This window comes from Heliconius melpomene, chromosome 10 (genome assembly GCF_056956725.1).
Source record: "Heliconius melpomene rosina isolate 202511_hmr_F chromosome 10, ASM5695672v1, whole genome shotgun sequence".
NCBI classification, from domain to species: Eukaryota; Metazoa; Arthropoda; class Insecta; order Lepidoptera; family Nymphalidae; genus Heliconius; species Heliconius melpomene.
The window spans coordinates 10,178,305-10,191,652 of NC_140398.1; the positions used below are offsets into that span (position 1 = coordinate 10,178,305).

General features: G+C 33.8%; 1 protein-coding gene across 2 annotated transcripts; it reads left to right on the forward strand.

The window, feature by feature from the left end:
• The first annotated feature begins 1,862 nt into the window (after positions 1 to 1,862).
• MESR6 (misexpression suppressor of ras 6) lies at positions 1,863 to 9,101 on the forward strand. Of its 2 annotated transcripts, XM_085190834.1 has the most exons (5): positions 1,920 to 2,061; positions 6,983 to 7,144; positions 7,489 to 8,317; positions 8,569 to 8,814; positions 8,953 to 9,101. In XM_085190834.1, exons 3-5 carry the CDS (start codon positions 7,529 to 7,531, stop codon positions 9,043 to 9,045), a joined length of 1,128 nt encoding a protein of 375 aa, XP_085046960.1. In that variant the 5' UTR covers positions 1,920 to 2,061; positions 6,983 to 7,144; positions 7,489 to 7,528; the 3' UTR covers positions 9,046 to 9,101. The 2 variants fall into 2 exon arrangements, with proteins under 2 accessions (XP_085046959.1, XP_085046960.1); XM_085190833.1 differs by lacking the exon at positions 6,983 to 7,144 and having other exon boundaries at positions 1,863 to 2,061.
• Positions 9,102 to 13,348: the final 4,247 nt, after the last annotated feature.

Below are 13,348 nucleotides of genomic sequence, written 5' to 3' on the forward strand. Positions count from 1 at the left end.
GAACAGGCGGGCTTCCGCCCCAACCGTTCGTGCATAGATCAAATCAACACCCTCCGCATCATACTCGAACAGGCATCAGAATGGCAGAGAGAACTATACCTAACCTTTGTCGATTTCGAAAAAGCCTTTGACACGTTGAGATGGTCTAGCTTATGGTCCCGCCTGATCACCATCGGTGTTCCGCCAAAAATCGTACATTTACTGCAAGCCTTATACAAGAGTTGCTCTTGCAAAGTTCTGCACGATGGCCTTCTTTCCGAAGATGTAACCGTGCATGCCGGTGTCCGGCAAGGTTGCCTCCTCTCACCTCTCCTCTTCTTGATTGCATTGGACGATGTTATGCGCAATGTGTGTGAAAAGGGGCGCCGTGGAATAGAATGGGGAATAAGCGACGTCTTGGAAGACCTGGACTATGCTGATGACATATGCCTACTTAGCCATACTCGCAACGATATGCAGTCAAAGCTTGAAGATCTGAAGCTAGAGGCATCTAAAATAGGGCTTAAAATTAACATTCGAAAGACCCAAGGGATGAGATCTGGAGTCAAGAACTCAACACCGCTGCAAATAGGCACAGATATTGTGGAACAAGTTCACAACTTCACATATCTCGGTAGCGTCGTATCAGTAGCAGGAGGTAAAGATCAGGACATCTCTTCACGAATTGCCAAGGCCCGAGCAACTTTCACGCAGCTACGACCCATTTGGCAGTCACGTAAATTAACCCGTAGAGTTAAACTCAGGATTTTTGGCTCTAATATAAAGTCAGTGCTGCTTTATGGTTGCGAAACGTGGAAGGTAACCAAAGCTGTGTCGCACCAGCTTCAAGTTTGCGTAAATCGATGTCTTCGCCAAATTCTTGGTATCCACTGGCCCGAACTAATTTCGAATGTCATCCTTCGTGAACTTTGCCGAGAATCACCAATCGACCAGCAAATCAAACGTCGCAAGTGGAACTGGATTGGGCACACGCTGCGCCGAGGTCCCGGCCATATTCCGAAGCAGGCAATGGATTGGAACCCTCAAGGAAAGCGCAAACGTGGCCGTCCCAAGCAAACCTGGAGACGTTCAGTTTTAGACGAGGCGAAAAAGATTGGCAAGACTTGGAACGAAATTAAACGAGAAGCTCAAGATCGTGCAAAATGGCGAAACTCTGTGGATGCCCTCTGCCCCAACTCGGGGACATAGGAATATAAGTCAAAGTAAGTCATGTTAAGGTAGGAAGCGTGAGTTTTACGCGTTACTCGAGCGGGTCAGAAAATCATATGGTGAGACCTTATAACCTATAGTGTACCCCTGCCATATATGTACTCTTCATATGGGGGTGCGTTGATGGCAGCCCGTCAGATTAGTAAAAAAATCGATCCTCAGAAAACTCGATCACGTTAGATTAAGACAAATCAAGTACATATAGAACAGTGTATATTTTAATAATCTGATTTGAGCGTAGCACAAGGAAATGAGTGAATCTCAAAGTGGTAAAAAAAGTTACCTCAAAGTACTCGAGCGCGTTGATTTTTAGGGTTTCGTAGCTTTTAAGAAAAAAAGGTAACCTTATAAGATCACTTTATTATCCGTCTAGAGCTTTTATCTTAGGAACGCATGGAGGTATCGAGTTGAAATTCAAACCATTTATTCAGATCTATGACGCCATGATTTCCTGAAAAAAATGTATTTCTACATTTACTTAAAAAAAATTGCCGTTTATATCACAAAATTCGTATTTCGATATAAAGAGAATAAAAATTAATAGGATACTTCAGTTTCGGTCAGGGCTCAGTTAAAGAAGTTATTATAAGAATAGTCTTATGTATAGACATAAGAAAATGTATTTTTGGTCAAAACTTAAAATGTCAAAGTCATTTATTCTATTGACATTGATGTTTGATATAATGCGTTATGCGAGTAAACTGACAATAATTTGTAATTGAATTAATTAACCATTTCGGTTTTGATTAAATATTAATATTGCTAATTTATTTCATAATTTATATGTTAGCAACGAATCAGGATAAATTTCTTTTTTATTATTTGAGTTATGCTATAACAGATATCAGTCAAGTAAGTAAAAATTACTCCTATAAATATAAATAAATTCACAGCCACATTAATATTGTCCGGTATTATTTAGTGTTTATGTATAATACATAAGATTCTTATAATATATATTACAAGAAATACAGTGGCTAATATGTAGTTATAAATAAAATAAAATAATGTGCTAAATGTTCACAATAAAACAAGGGATTAAACAATAATTAGAAGATGGTATACATTTTATAAAATTACTAATTCTAAAAAAAACTAGAATAAACAAATCAAATGTTTGGTCTGGCTACATAGAATACTTTAACAATAATAATAATTGTGTTATAGTTTAAGATTTAAAAACAAATATATAAACATTTTATATGATTGTGATCCAAGGCAGACCAATGGCAATAGCCGGGATTAATGCCAGAAGGAAGAAGAAGACAAACAAAAACAAAATATTTTGTAAATGTTTAATATTATTTTTTTAACACATATGTTAATAACTAACAACCCACTTGTGGGTTTGCCTGCTTGAACAACTCATCAATTTACTAATCTAAATTACTTTTGTGTCCTAATAACATTGACATTTTAAAGACCATACATTAAATGTGAAAGGAAGTTTGCCAACATTAAAATTACATTTAAATTTGTTAAGCTGTTTATGAGATTAGCATACACAAATGAAGTGACAAATAAATTAAAGTTCATTATAATACATTTTTTCATTATTTACTACATTGATACCCCAATAATAAATAGATTTTCTAACACAACAGCAATAAATTACAAATGTATTATATGTATTAGAGATGCGCCGAATATTCGTTTGGTATTCGGTATACGGTGTATTCGGCATGTTTTTCAATATTCAATATTCGGCCGAATATTCGGTTATGGTGCCGAATATATTTGGTTCGAGTATTTCTATTTACTTGGCTGCACGACGCAGTAGAAATTAAATATGAAACGTCTTTTAAACCACAAATCAACATATGTATTTCTTAAAATGTAGTCAATATTTATTTTAATTCTTAAATCAACATTTTAAATTTATAATGAACATACCTAAGTCGGAGATTGACAATATTAGACACTATAATATGCCTGAGATAGAGGAACAGTGCAGAAATTTAATATACAAGGAGAATTCAACGTTTTTTCAGTATCGATATGATTTACTAAGTACATTTGTAATTATTTAGTTAATAACGAGGGTGTAAATAATATACACATTTCTTATCATTACTTTATTAACTACAAGTGAAATACATGACTGACGCGATAATTTTGAAGAAAACGGTGCGTTGCTTCTCCATGACAACGCTTCACAAGACGCGTATTTCCAAGATTACTGTTTGCCATTGTGGTTTTAAAAATATCAACCACCCACCCTATAGTCCAGTATTGGCACTTAGAGATTATTATTTGCTCCGAAATTTGAAAATGATGTCCGTGGAAAACGATTTGTAGATGATGAAGAGCTGCAGTCAATAATAAATGTGCATTCAGGCTTTATTTTTTGTACGGAATTGACAAGTTAATATCACGAGGTAACAAATGTACTGACGTTATGGGGGACTACCCCCATGTATATAAAGAGAATGGGTTAATTTGTGTATTTTTTCAGTGCTGATACCAAGAATATATTGAACGCCCCTCGTAAATCAGAAATATAATAAAATTTAAAAATTATGGTGCATTTTTCTTAATATAAGTTTCTGTTTCTTTTTTCGAAAATAATCGTTCGTTATATACACTATTACCAGGAGTACTTTTTTATGATAAAAGACACAGAAACAAGCGTACGGGTCACCTGAGAGTAAGTGACCACCGCCATCCACGACCTCGTCCGGACACATGACACGAGAGGAGCTACAGGCTACAGGTGCGTTGCCGGCCGGAAAGGAGGAGATAAATGCGCTTTTTGAAGGTCTATACTTGGGTAAGTATCGACCTGGAAGCACTGCCGCAGCAGATACGCCGGAACCACACAGTAGTAGAGTGCCACATATCCAGATAGAGTGGATAGTATTTAAGTTTGTGACGTAATGTGCGGTTAGAAAATGACAGAAAAATGACTTGAATGACTGTTTACGCGGCAAAATAACAAAGAAATCGAAAACCGAATAGTATTCGGTTATTCGGTCAAACCACTATTCGGCGCATCTCTAATATGTATAGTTAACAAAAGAATTAACTGTAAAGATTTTTGATTTGATCCCCATTAGAAAAATCAATTCTTTTGATTTCCCTTCTCTGTCAAAGCATAATGTCCCAAATTCAAGTAGAAAGCAGAGAATGTGTATTGAAGTGTTGATTGATCTTGCACTAGTTTTTATTCTGTTGTTTCCTATGATAATATGTTTGTAATGGGTAAATCCTTGAAATTCTAAAGAGTTTCTCAACTTAATATATTGAAGGAACTTAGTCTTATCGAATTTAACTTGTCACAATTTCAAAATATCTATACTAATATAATAAAGCGGAAGAGTTTGTTTGTTTGTTTGTTTGTTTGTTTGTTTGTTTGTTTGTTTGTTTGTTTGTTTGTTTGTTTGTTTGTTTGTTTGTTTGAACGCTAAGATCTCTGGATCTACTGGTCTGATTTACATTGTTTTTGTTTTGTATAAAAGCTGCATTCTTCAGAAGTGCTATAGGCTATATAACATTACATTATACATATAAACTAATATATTTTAAAGTACTTTCTAATTTGACATGCAATTTATTCTGCCATGTTAATAACAACCGTCGCGTCGCTACGCAACCATTACCGCGATATTTTGATATTCATCCTTATGAAAATAAATATAATAGTCACTATTAACATTTTATCTAGATTGAAATTATAGTTTACTGTATAACATTCTAATAAATAATTAAGGAGATGTCACTGATTCCAAATGATCTAGCCTACGGGCGGCACAGTATGACCAACGCGAACGGGCAGATGACGTTGACGGTTTTATAATTTTTCATACATTTTCGAACTTTATTTGCTGTTTATAATTAATTTAAGCTACACTTTGGTTCTCTTCTTATTTTATTTGATATTGCCCGCTAAAATTATCCTGCTTAATAGAGAGAAATGTTTAGTTATTTCGTAGAGTCGATATCTATGTACGCACACACGGAAAACTTTAGGTACTTTTTCTAATATTAAGAATATCTATCCTTTAGTTACTTTTAATCCTTTTGTTGGTTAGTTTCAATAACTCAGATAATTTTTTCTAATAATGTGTATCTACTTATTATTCTTTTTGATTATTTAAGCTTATATTTACTTACTAATTCTATTGAAAATTGAAAATAATTTAATGAATATATTTAATAAATATTCTTATAGTTGAAGCAGGCGTAGCCGCGTCCGGGTCCACTAGTTTCAAAATATAATTAAAAGTCAATGTTATGGTTAAATAAAAAATAATTATAAAAAACCAAAAACCCGATAGCATAACACTAAAAAGAACGAAACAAGCAGATTTTTGGTTAATATGACACAACAGGTGGTGTAATACTTATGAGTATTGTAGGTATTGAATATATTATCTATTATATATCTTACCGGCCTAATGAGCAGCCCGAATTCTCACTTTGTCAAAAAAACTCGAGTTCCGTCACTCAACACGCAATGCCTCGAATCTAATCTCTCATTCAGCGGGGAGTTGGGAAAAGAAATGTCTTAACACTAGATTCTCCTGCTTACCCTGCTATATGCGTGCTATATGCTGCGTGTATGATACGGACTGAAGCTGAAAAGAAAAAATCTTTTAAAATATTTTATCTTATAAACTAGGATGTCCAATTACTATTATATAAAGAAATATAAATAATTAAAACGAAGCTAGCATTATACAAGCATCTCTGAGTCGCGAGTCCGACATCCGGGCGTATCCGTCGTTTTTGCGCCTTGACCCAGGTGGGCGTAGCAGCGCAATAGGTCACAGGGGGGCGCGGGGTTATGTTTGGACGGGCGTAGTAGCGTAGTGACGTCAGCGACGCGCTATATCGACCCCGGCAGCCGTCACAACATCCCCCTCCTCACCCCATCTACCTATAATAGCCCATAGGATCCGCGCAACTACGCATCACGTCGCCCGGAACCAAGCTTCGTATAGGAAGTTTTCGGTTCCTACAATACAATTGCTCAAGGACCATCTTGAGACGAAGATTGTATGTTTTTTTATTAGCTTTCCGTTTTCGATGTGGTTTGTGATTGTTTTTATATTTTTATTTAGATTAGTCTTCTATATTTTGGTATTCAACATTTATTTATAAAAAAATAAATTTACCTTTCTATCTATCTTTATTTTAAATAAAAAACTGGGGAGGCGTATGTCCAGCAGTGGAACCGAATAGGCTGATTTGATTAAAATAAAACACATAACCTTCTCCTTTATAATAATAATAATTTTTAAAACGTTTTATTTTTAATAAACCCAGTCATGAAAAACATTGCATTTTTGTACTATAACCATTTTGCATAAATATAGCTGAATTTAGTTGATGCAACGTTGAATCTCCTGCTTTAATGCACGGATAGTTATGAGCTTGTTGACAAATCCTGAATGAATGAATCTAATGGTGTTATACTGGCGTTATAATCACGCGATCTAGGGGGTCTAATTCTGATCACTGAAATGAAAGAGCATACGATCTGAAAATGTCTCATGCAGTAATTGAATTGCTTCACGGGCTGTATGGCATGTGGCACCTATTTATTAAAACTATATATTGGCCACATTGATATAATCAAATTTCAAATCAACTGTATCTGCTTGACCAGCCCCATTTTCAAAAAAGCCATTAGAGAATTATTAAATATTACTATTTGTAGTAATTCTCTAATGGCGATTACTTTAGTATGTGATGCGTTACTGTGTTCTTTCTACTTTATCAATGTCACCTTGTTACATATTGTACGAAACCAAACACGCCGAACATACAGCGAAGAGGGGTGGAACTTTCCTCTTGATTTTTCAACATTAAACCTTGGCCTACATATGAAGGACGTTATAAATTATAATGCAAAAGTTACACATTAACTGCGTAGAATTTGAAGGGACCTCGAAAAGATATATTTGTAAATGGGGTATTTACAAGGACTTAAGTAATTTCGTTATCGCTTCTTTACATTTGGTTTGTGGGTTGTTTGTTAACAATTAAAATCCATATAATAAAATTGTAACTGATTGCTGTCTGTACATGGAAAATGTACAGACAGCAATCATTATTGGGGAAATATCAAGATAATAGAGCCGAAAACGATCAATTTTAATTATTATTTTTTTGTTTCTCGGTTTTTCTGTCTGTTAATCTTTGCGTTTGTGCACGCTAATACCAGATACGGCTGAATTGATTTAAATGTAGTTTTCACTATTGTATTTTGACAAACTTCCCTTAACATATTTATTTAAATATGATAGATTTACTAATATTCGATTATTATTTCAGATAAATATGTTAATAAATAAATCAAATTGGATCATATAATATGGACAATATAAAAAAAAATAACGAGTTGAAACGCTTCAAAAGACTTCCTATATATGTAGTAGAAGAACATAATGAAGCTCTACAATTTATATACGCTGCTATCGGAGGCAAAAAACTTCCGTTAGAGGGAACGACGCTTGTTCATTTCGATGCTCATCCAGACATGCTTATAGATCGCAAGTTAAAAGGAAGTGAAGCCCGGTCTGGTAGACAACTTTTGCCATTATTACAAATAGAAAATTGGATAGTGCCGGCGGCGGCGGCCGGCCATATAGATCGAGTGGTATGGCTGCGACCACCGTGGGCGAAGCAATTTAGCGACGGCACTCGCACGATCTGCGTCGGGGACCACCCTGAGACTGGTTTACTACGAGTCAACTGCATGGAACCCTATTATCTTTCTGATGCATTATATTCGTCGCAGTTAGTTAATGAAAAGCGTTTGTCGTATACCGTTGCTGAACTTAATGCAAACACAGAGGAGGAAAAGATAAAAGAATTGTCACAACGTCTTAAAATCAGTGAGCCATATGTCCTGGATATAGATTTAGATTTTTTCAGCACGGGGAATCCTTTTCTTAAATTATTTGATGATATAAAACTATATGATCGATTAGAACCGATTTTTGGCTTCGATACACCTCTAAGCAATGATGAAAATAATATAGAAAAATTTTGCAGATTAAGAGAAAGTCAGTTACAAGAGCTAGAAAACTTATTTAATCATTTAGAAAAATATGATAATTTGCAAGAATACAGAGGGCCGAAATCACAACTTTTTGAAATGGTTAGGATGGATTGTCATAAGTTTAACTAAATATTTCATTATGTATTAAACACTATTATACATACAATGTGAAAATTTAGGGGAAAGTGTATATTTTATATAATGTGTAATTTTTAAAGTCTTATTCCACACTTACAAACCCAGGCTCAATTCCTGCTACTTTCAATTTTTTATATGTTTTCTAAAAGTATTTAACCATAGTAGGTTTGTTTTCAGAGGTTTTTAATTTGTACCAAATTTATATTTCTCAGGTTAGCAATCTAGTTGATATAGTACACGCGGAAGCAAATAGACTAGGCGAAAAACCCGACTGGTGGATGATATTTGCTGCCGGATGTACTCGAGATCAAGGTGGCCTACCCTACCACATAAGTAAAGATGAAGAAATTGAACAAGCGACTACAAAATTATTGAAACTTTTCTTAAAATATTTACCGAAACCTATATTGATTACTATTGCAAGATCAACTGAAGATGGCTACTGCCCTCCACATCAGGTTATAGTTATCTATTTATTTTTTGTTTAAGTCGAGCAAAAATACAAATTTCATTTAAGTCAAAATAATACATATTATTATTAAATATATACAATGTTTATCGGAGAAGACATTACATTTATATATTATTTATTTCAGGTCAATCTTATTCAGGCACAAGTACTAAAAACACTAAAAGAAATTTACAGTGATATGGAAGAACCAGTACTTCATTATTTAAATCTTAATTAAAAAATAACACATATAAACATACAATATGCTATTGTAATAAAAAAATATTAAATACATACATTGTTTTCTTTTATGCTACTATTTAAAAATAAAAATATTGTGTATTTACGGCGTCTTGAAGTCGCTCTGTTACTAAGTTCTTTTGCCAAATGCATCGCCATTATTCGCCTAAAGCATCCTTAACACACAGTTATTATGCAGCTATTACATTTTCCATATTAAGTGGTTATTTAAAAAAAAAATTTCGAGAATATATGATTACGACGGTAGTCTTATTTTTCATCAACAAGAATATTTTCATTATTGAACTAAATATTTACTAAGTAAGTACATATAATATGTATAATGTCTTAGTGTGTGCGTACTGGGAAGTAGTTACCGTTAATTACCTTTATGATTGTCACATTAATCTCGAGAAGGGTTGCTAAGAAGTGGTGTGCTGTTCGCATGGCGGTCACTATCCCGGGTCGTGTCAATTAGCAGTAACAAGTGAGCCACATCAATGACATTCATGTTCACGCCCGCGGCCGCATACCTACAGGTGCTGCGTGTTATCTAAATTAAGAAATTAAGGTCTTTGGAAAAAGTAGGTTTTTGTACCGTTTATTATTAATGTAACGTGTTTGAAATATTTTTTGTATAATAAATTGGAAATAACTTTATGATCTTTGCATTTAAAATTGTTATACAGGCTATTTTCATTAAGGAACGAAAATTGAGCTATATGAAATTAGCTTTCACATTGAAATATTCCCTAGTAAAAAATGTGCAGCTATTAAACAATATTGTTAAGTATTTATTTAGAAAACGTATAAAAAATAGAATTTTGAATCCGCACCTCTTGAAAACCGTCCAAGCGCTACGTCCACTAAGCCATACGCTATCATCAAATTACCTCGAAATTCTTATACGCTCGTCACAACTTAAAAGAACTTTCAAAATGTCAAAAATACTGTTAGGGCTAACTTCTATAAGTTATAGAAGTTAGCTGTTCTTGCCTCTTGTATTATGGAGCAATTAGGGGACAACTCTACTCCACAACTTTACATTTTCGTATATATATCCAATAATAGATCTTGTTCTGTTAAATTACTCTTGCTAAGCGCGATTTCAATAGTTTAGCTGGTTTTATATGTAATTGGAAAAGCTTACCATACTAAACAATTTTTGCTGTGGACCATTTATCGTTTAGCTTAGGTATTATATTATAATATTTTTCAGCTTCACACTGTACCCCGCACATAGCAGAGTAGGCAGAGGGAACCTAGTGTTAAGACACTCCGTTCCTCACTTTCTGTCGAATACTGGAGGCATTGCGTGTTGAGTGGCAGAACTCAACGCCGCGCTTTGCCTCGACACCAGAGCGAAGAAAGGGAAATATAAATAAATATTTAACTTCCTCGAGTGGGAGTATAGCTATAATATTTTACTTTTTGACCACAATACAACTGATCAGACAAACAATTTAGTCCTTCGATTGGGGGCGATTGGGGTCAACTGCACATCGAAGTAGAACACTCGAGGTTCATTATTAACGGTGAATTACATCATGCAGAGACCATGTCTGAAATTTTATCAATTATATCCAATAAACAGTACTAATTTAGAGTAATGTATACCTACCTAAGTAATGTATACTGCTATAGCTACTTGTAATAATATTATTATTATTATGCTATAATATTATTATTAAATATTTCGCAAATCACACCCTCTTTGCCTACAATAATTAAAAATAAACAATTATATAAAAATAAAGTATAAATGAAAAAAAATATTCCAAAACACAATCAATATTTTATTTATTTCGATACGCGTTAATTAAACCAGGCAATTAACATATAAAGCCTAGGAACATAAAGTATAATTGGTTTAACATGTAAATGTTCCATTAATAAGTCTTATAAATTATTGTTATAAAAACAATTGAAAAAATCTATTTTCTCATCATTTGGGACATTGACATTTGAAAGAAAGAAACTTATCTTTTATCTTCAAAAAGAATCCTGAGTGGCTTCGAATTCTCTATAGCATTAGCACATCCTACAACAGTGATAATTTAACCACTCTCAAAGCCTTGGAGAAGCGCCATTGTAGTACCCTTCCGATCAATTACTGTATATTGATAATGTAAAGTAGGTAAGCCGAGCCCGCTTCATGTCCATACTCTATTTTTTTTTTCAGGGTAGAATCTAATTCATGGCATTGCTTACAAATTTGGCAACAACACAACATCATTAAAATGATGGATGACGAATTTCAAAACGAATCCTGAAAATTCCTTTTTCATCCTTCTCAAATAACTAGCCATTAGGTACTATCATTGGGAACGCGAGCGGGCCACTCGCAAATTGTTAACCGCGTTGTCCGACTGTTGTCACTTGTCAGTGTAGAAGTGTGAAGTATTTTAAATATAAGTACATTTTAATCGACTTCCGGCAATATACGTATTAATTGAAATTGTCCTTATTTATATCGTGTAACTTAATTATCTATGATAAGAAATCTTCTTTTTGAGATTTCCGCGTTTTCCATTTTTTGAATCACATATTTACAAACGAAGATGGTTTTATATATACACGTACTGGTCATTATTCTATTCATCATATAATTTAATGCTTCCAATGCGTAACGTTCATTAACCTCATACAACTATAAACAATCATAATTATGTAAATACAAAATTAATTAACTAAATAATGCTCTACTTATTTAATGAGACAGCGCTTAATATAAAATAAATACGAAGATTATAGTTTGGAATGAAGAGAATCAGTAAGAGCTTATTTCAGTGTTACTAAAAGTACATATTTGAGGTTATGTGAGGTTTTATTTATTAAAAGAAAAAAAGTTTTTCAAACTCGACGATAATAATAAAATCTTTAAAAACATACATTCATATTTTATTTGTGTTTTTGTATCCATCTACACGATTTTTTGTATTTGAGTAAAGTAGTAATATTTGAGTATTACTTACCTACTACATAATTTTATTTGTTTGCATTTCAAAGCATAATTATATAGAATAGGTAGACTATAAAAAAAAAGCGGGACAGTTGTGTGGAACAAAATAATTGTGAACCAAATTGTACGATAAGAAAAAACTTGCTTTCATTGATAAAAATGTTACTTGCGTAAGCCTTGTTATTCAATGGCTGAGTTGATAAAATATGGCGCCCACTGGCAGATAACCAAGGTGCCTGCAATTTACCGAAATGGCTCTATATATATTGTATAAATTGTTTCCTTTTAAATAAACGTCGCTGTAAATGTATCCCGCATACAGCAGGGTAGACAGAGGGAACCTAATGTTGCGAACACTCCGTTCCTCACTTTCCGCCGAATTCTGAAGGCATTGGGTGTTGGCAACTCAACGACGCGCTTTGCTTCGACTAATTAGTAATTTAGTATTTTATTTCTAACATAACTTGTCGAATAATATAGTTGAAATCATAGATTGATTACACGCAGTATTGCTTCCGTATCAAGGTTGCCAGATGAAAAGTAAATACTTTAATGTGTACCATGTTAAGATAGTGACTCATTGTCAATTGGCCACATTTTCTAACATATTACAAGGTGAAAAAAATACATTATATATATTTACAATTATATTCATTACTTTCATTTTACGCACTGCAAAGTTATATTCCTCCTATTAATTTATTTTGTAAATTTTTGAGTTCAAAACAGTTTTAAAGAAATACATAACTTATTATGATTATTTATTATTGTTAGATTATTTTGATTATTTTACCATTTAAGAATTCATTTTAAAATTTTAACTTCAGCTAGATTTTATTCTACAAAATACAGGTATGGTACAAAAACAGCGTAAAATGAAAAAAAAAACCTTCGTCTAAAGTGTTGAGGTATCTTCATTAATTTCTTTAGGTATGAGTTTGAAATATTTTACTCTATATGTAAAAGGAGCGCTGACGATTCCACTCTGTATATTTAAATTATTTATTTAATCAACAATTAATATATACAGAACAATATATATTAAAAAAACATATATTACTTAGTGTAAAAATACCTAAAAGCAAGAGGTACTGATACTATGTATATACATTAGCTATTAGGCATTGGGTACTAGGCAGTACGTCTAGGCACTAGGTACTACGCAGTAGGCCTAGGCAAGGAGGTAAGCAATAAGCATTGTTATGGGCGCCAAGGTTCGCTCGCGTCCCCTCGCGCCCTACCGGACCGACCAAAAAAATAAGTACGCGAGAACGGGCGAGCCGCATTCCTCGACTGGGTCGACGGCACAGCCCCGCGCGCCTCGCCCGGCCGCCCTCCG

Excerpts from the sequence above, each read along its gene's own strand:
- MESR6 (XM_085190833.1), top strand. The coding sequence starts at position 7,529 with ATGGACAATATAAAAAAAAATAACGAGTTGAAACGCTTCAAAAGACTT. Across the intron at positions 8,318-8,568 it reads AATCACAACTTTTTGAAATG|GTTAGCAATCTAGTTGATAT; the intron begins GTTAGGATGGAT and ends TATATTTCTCAG. Across the intron at positions 8,815-8,952 it reads GCTACTGCCCTCCACATCAG|GTCAATCTTATTCAGGCACA; the intron begins GTTATAGTTATC and ends TATTTATTTCAG.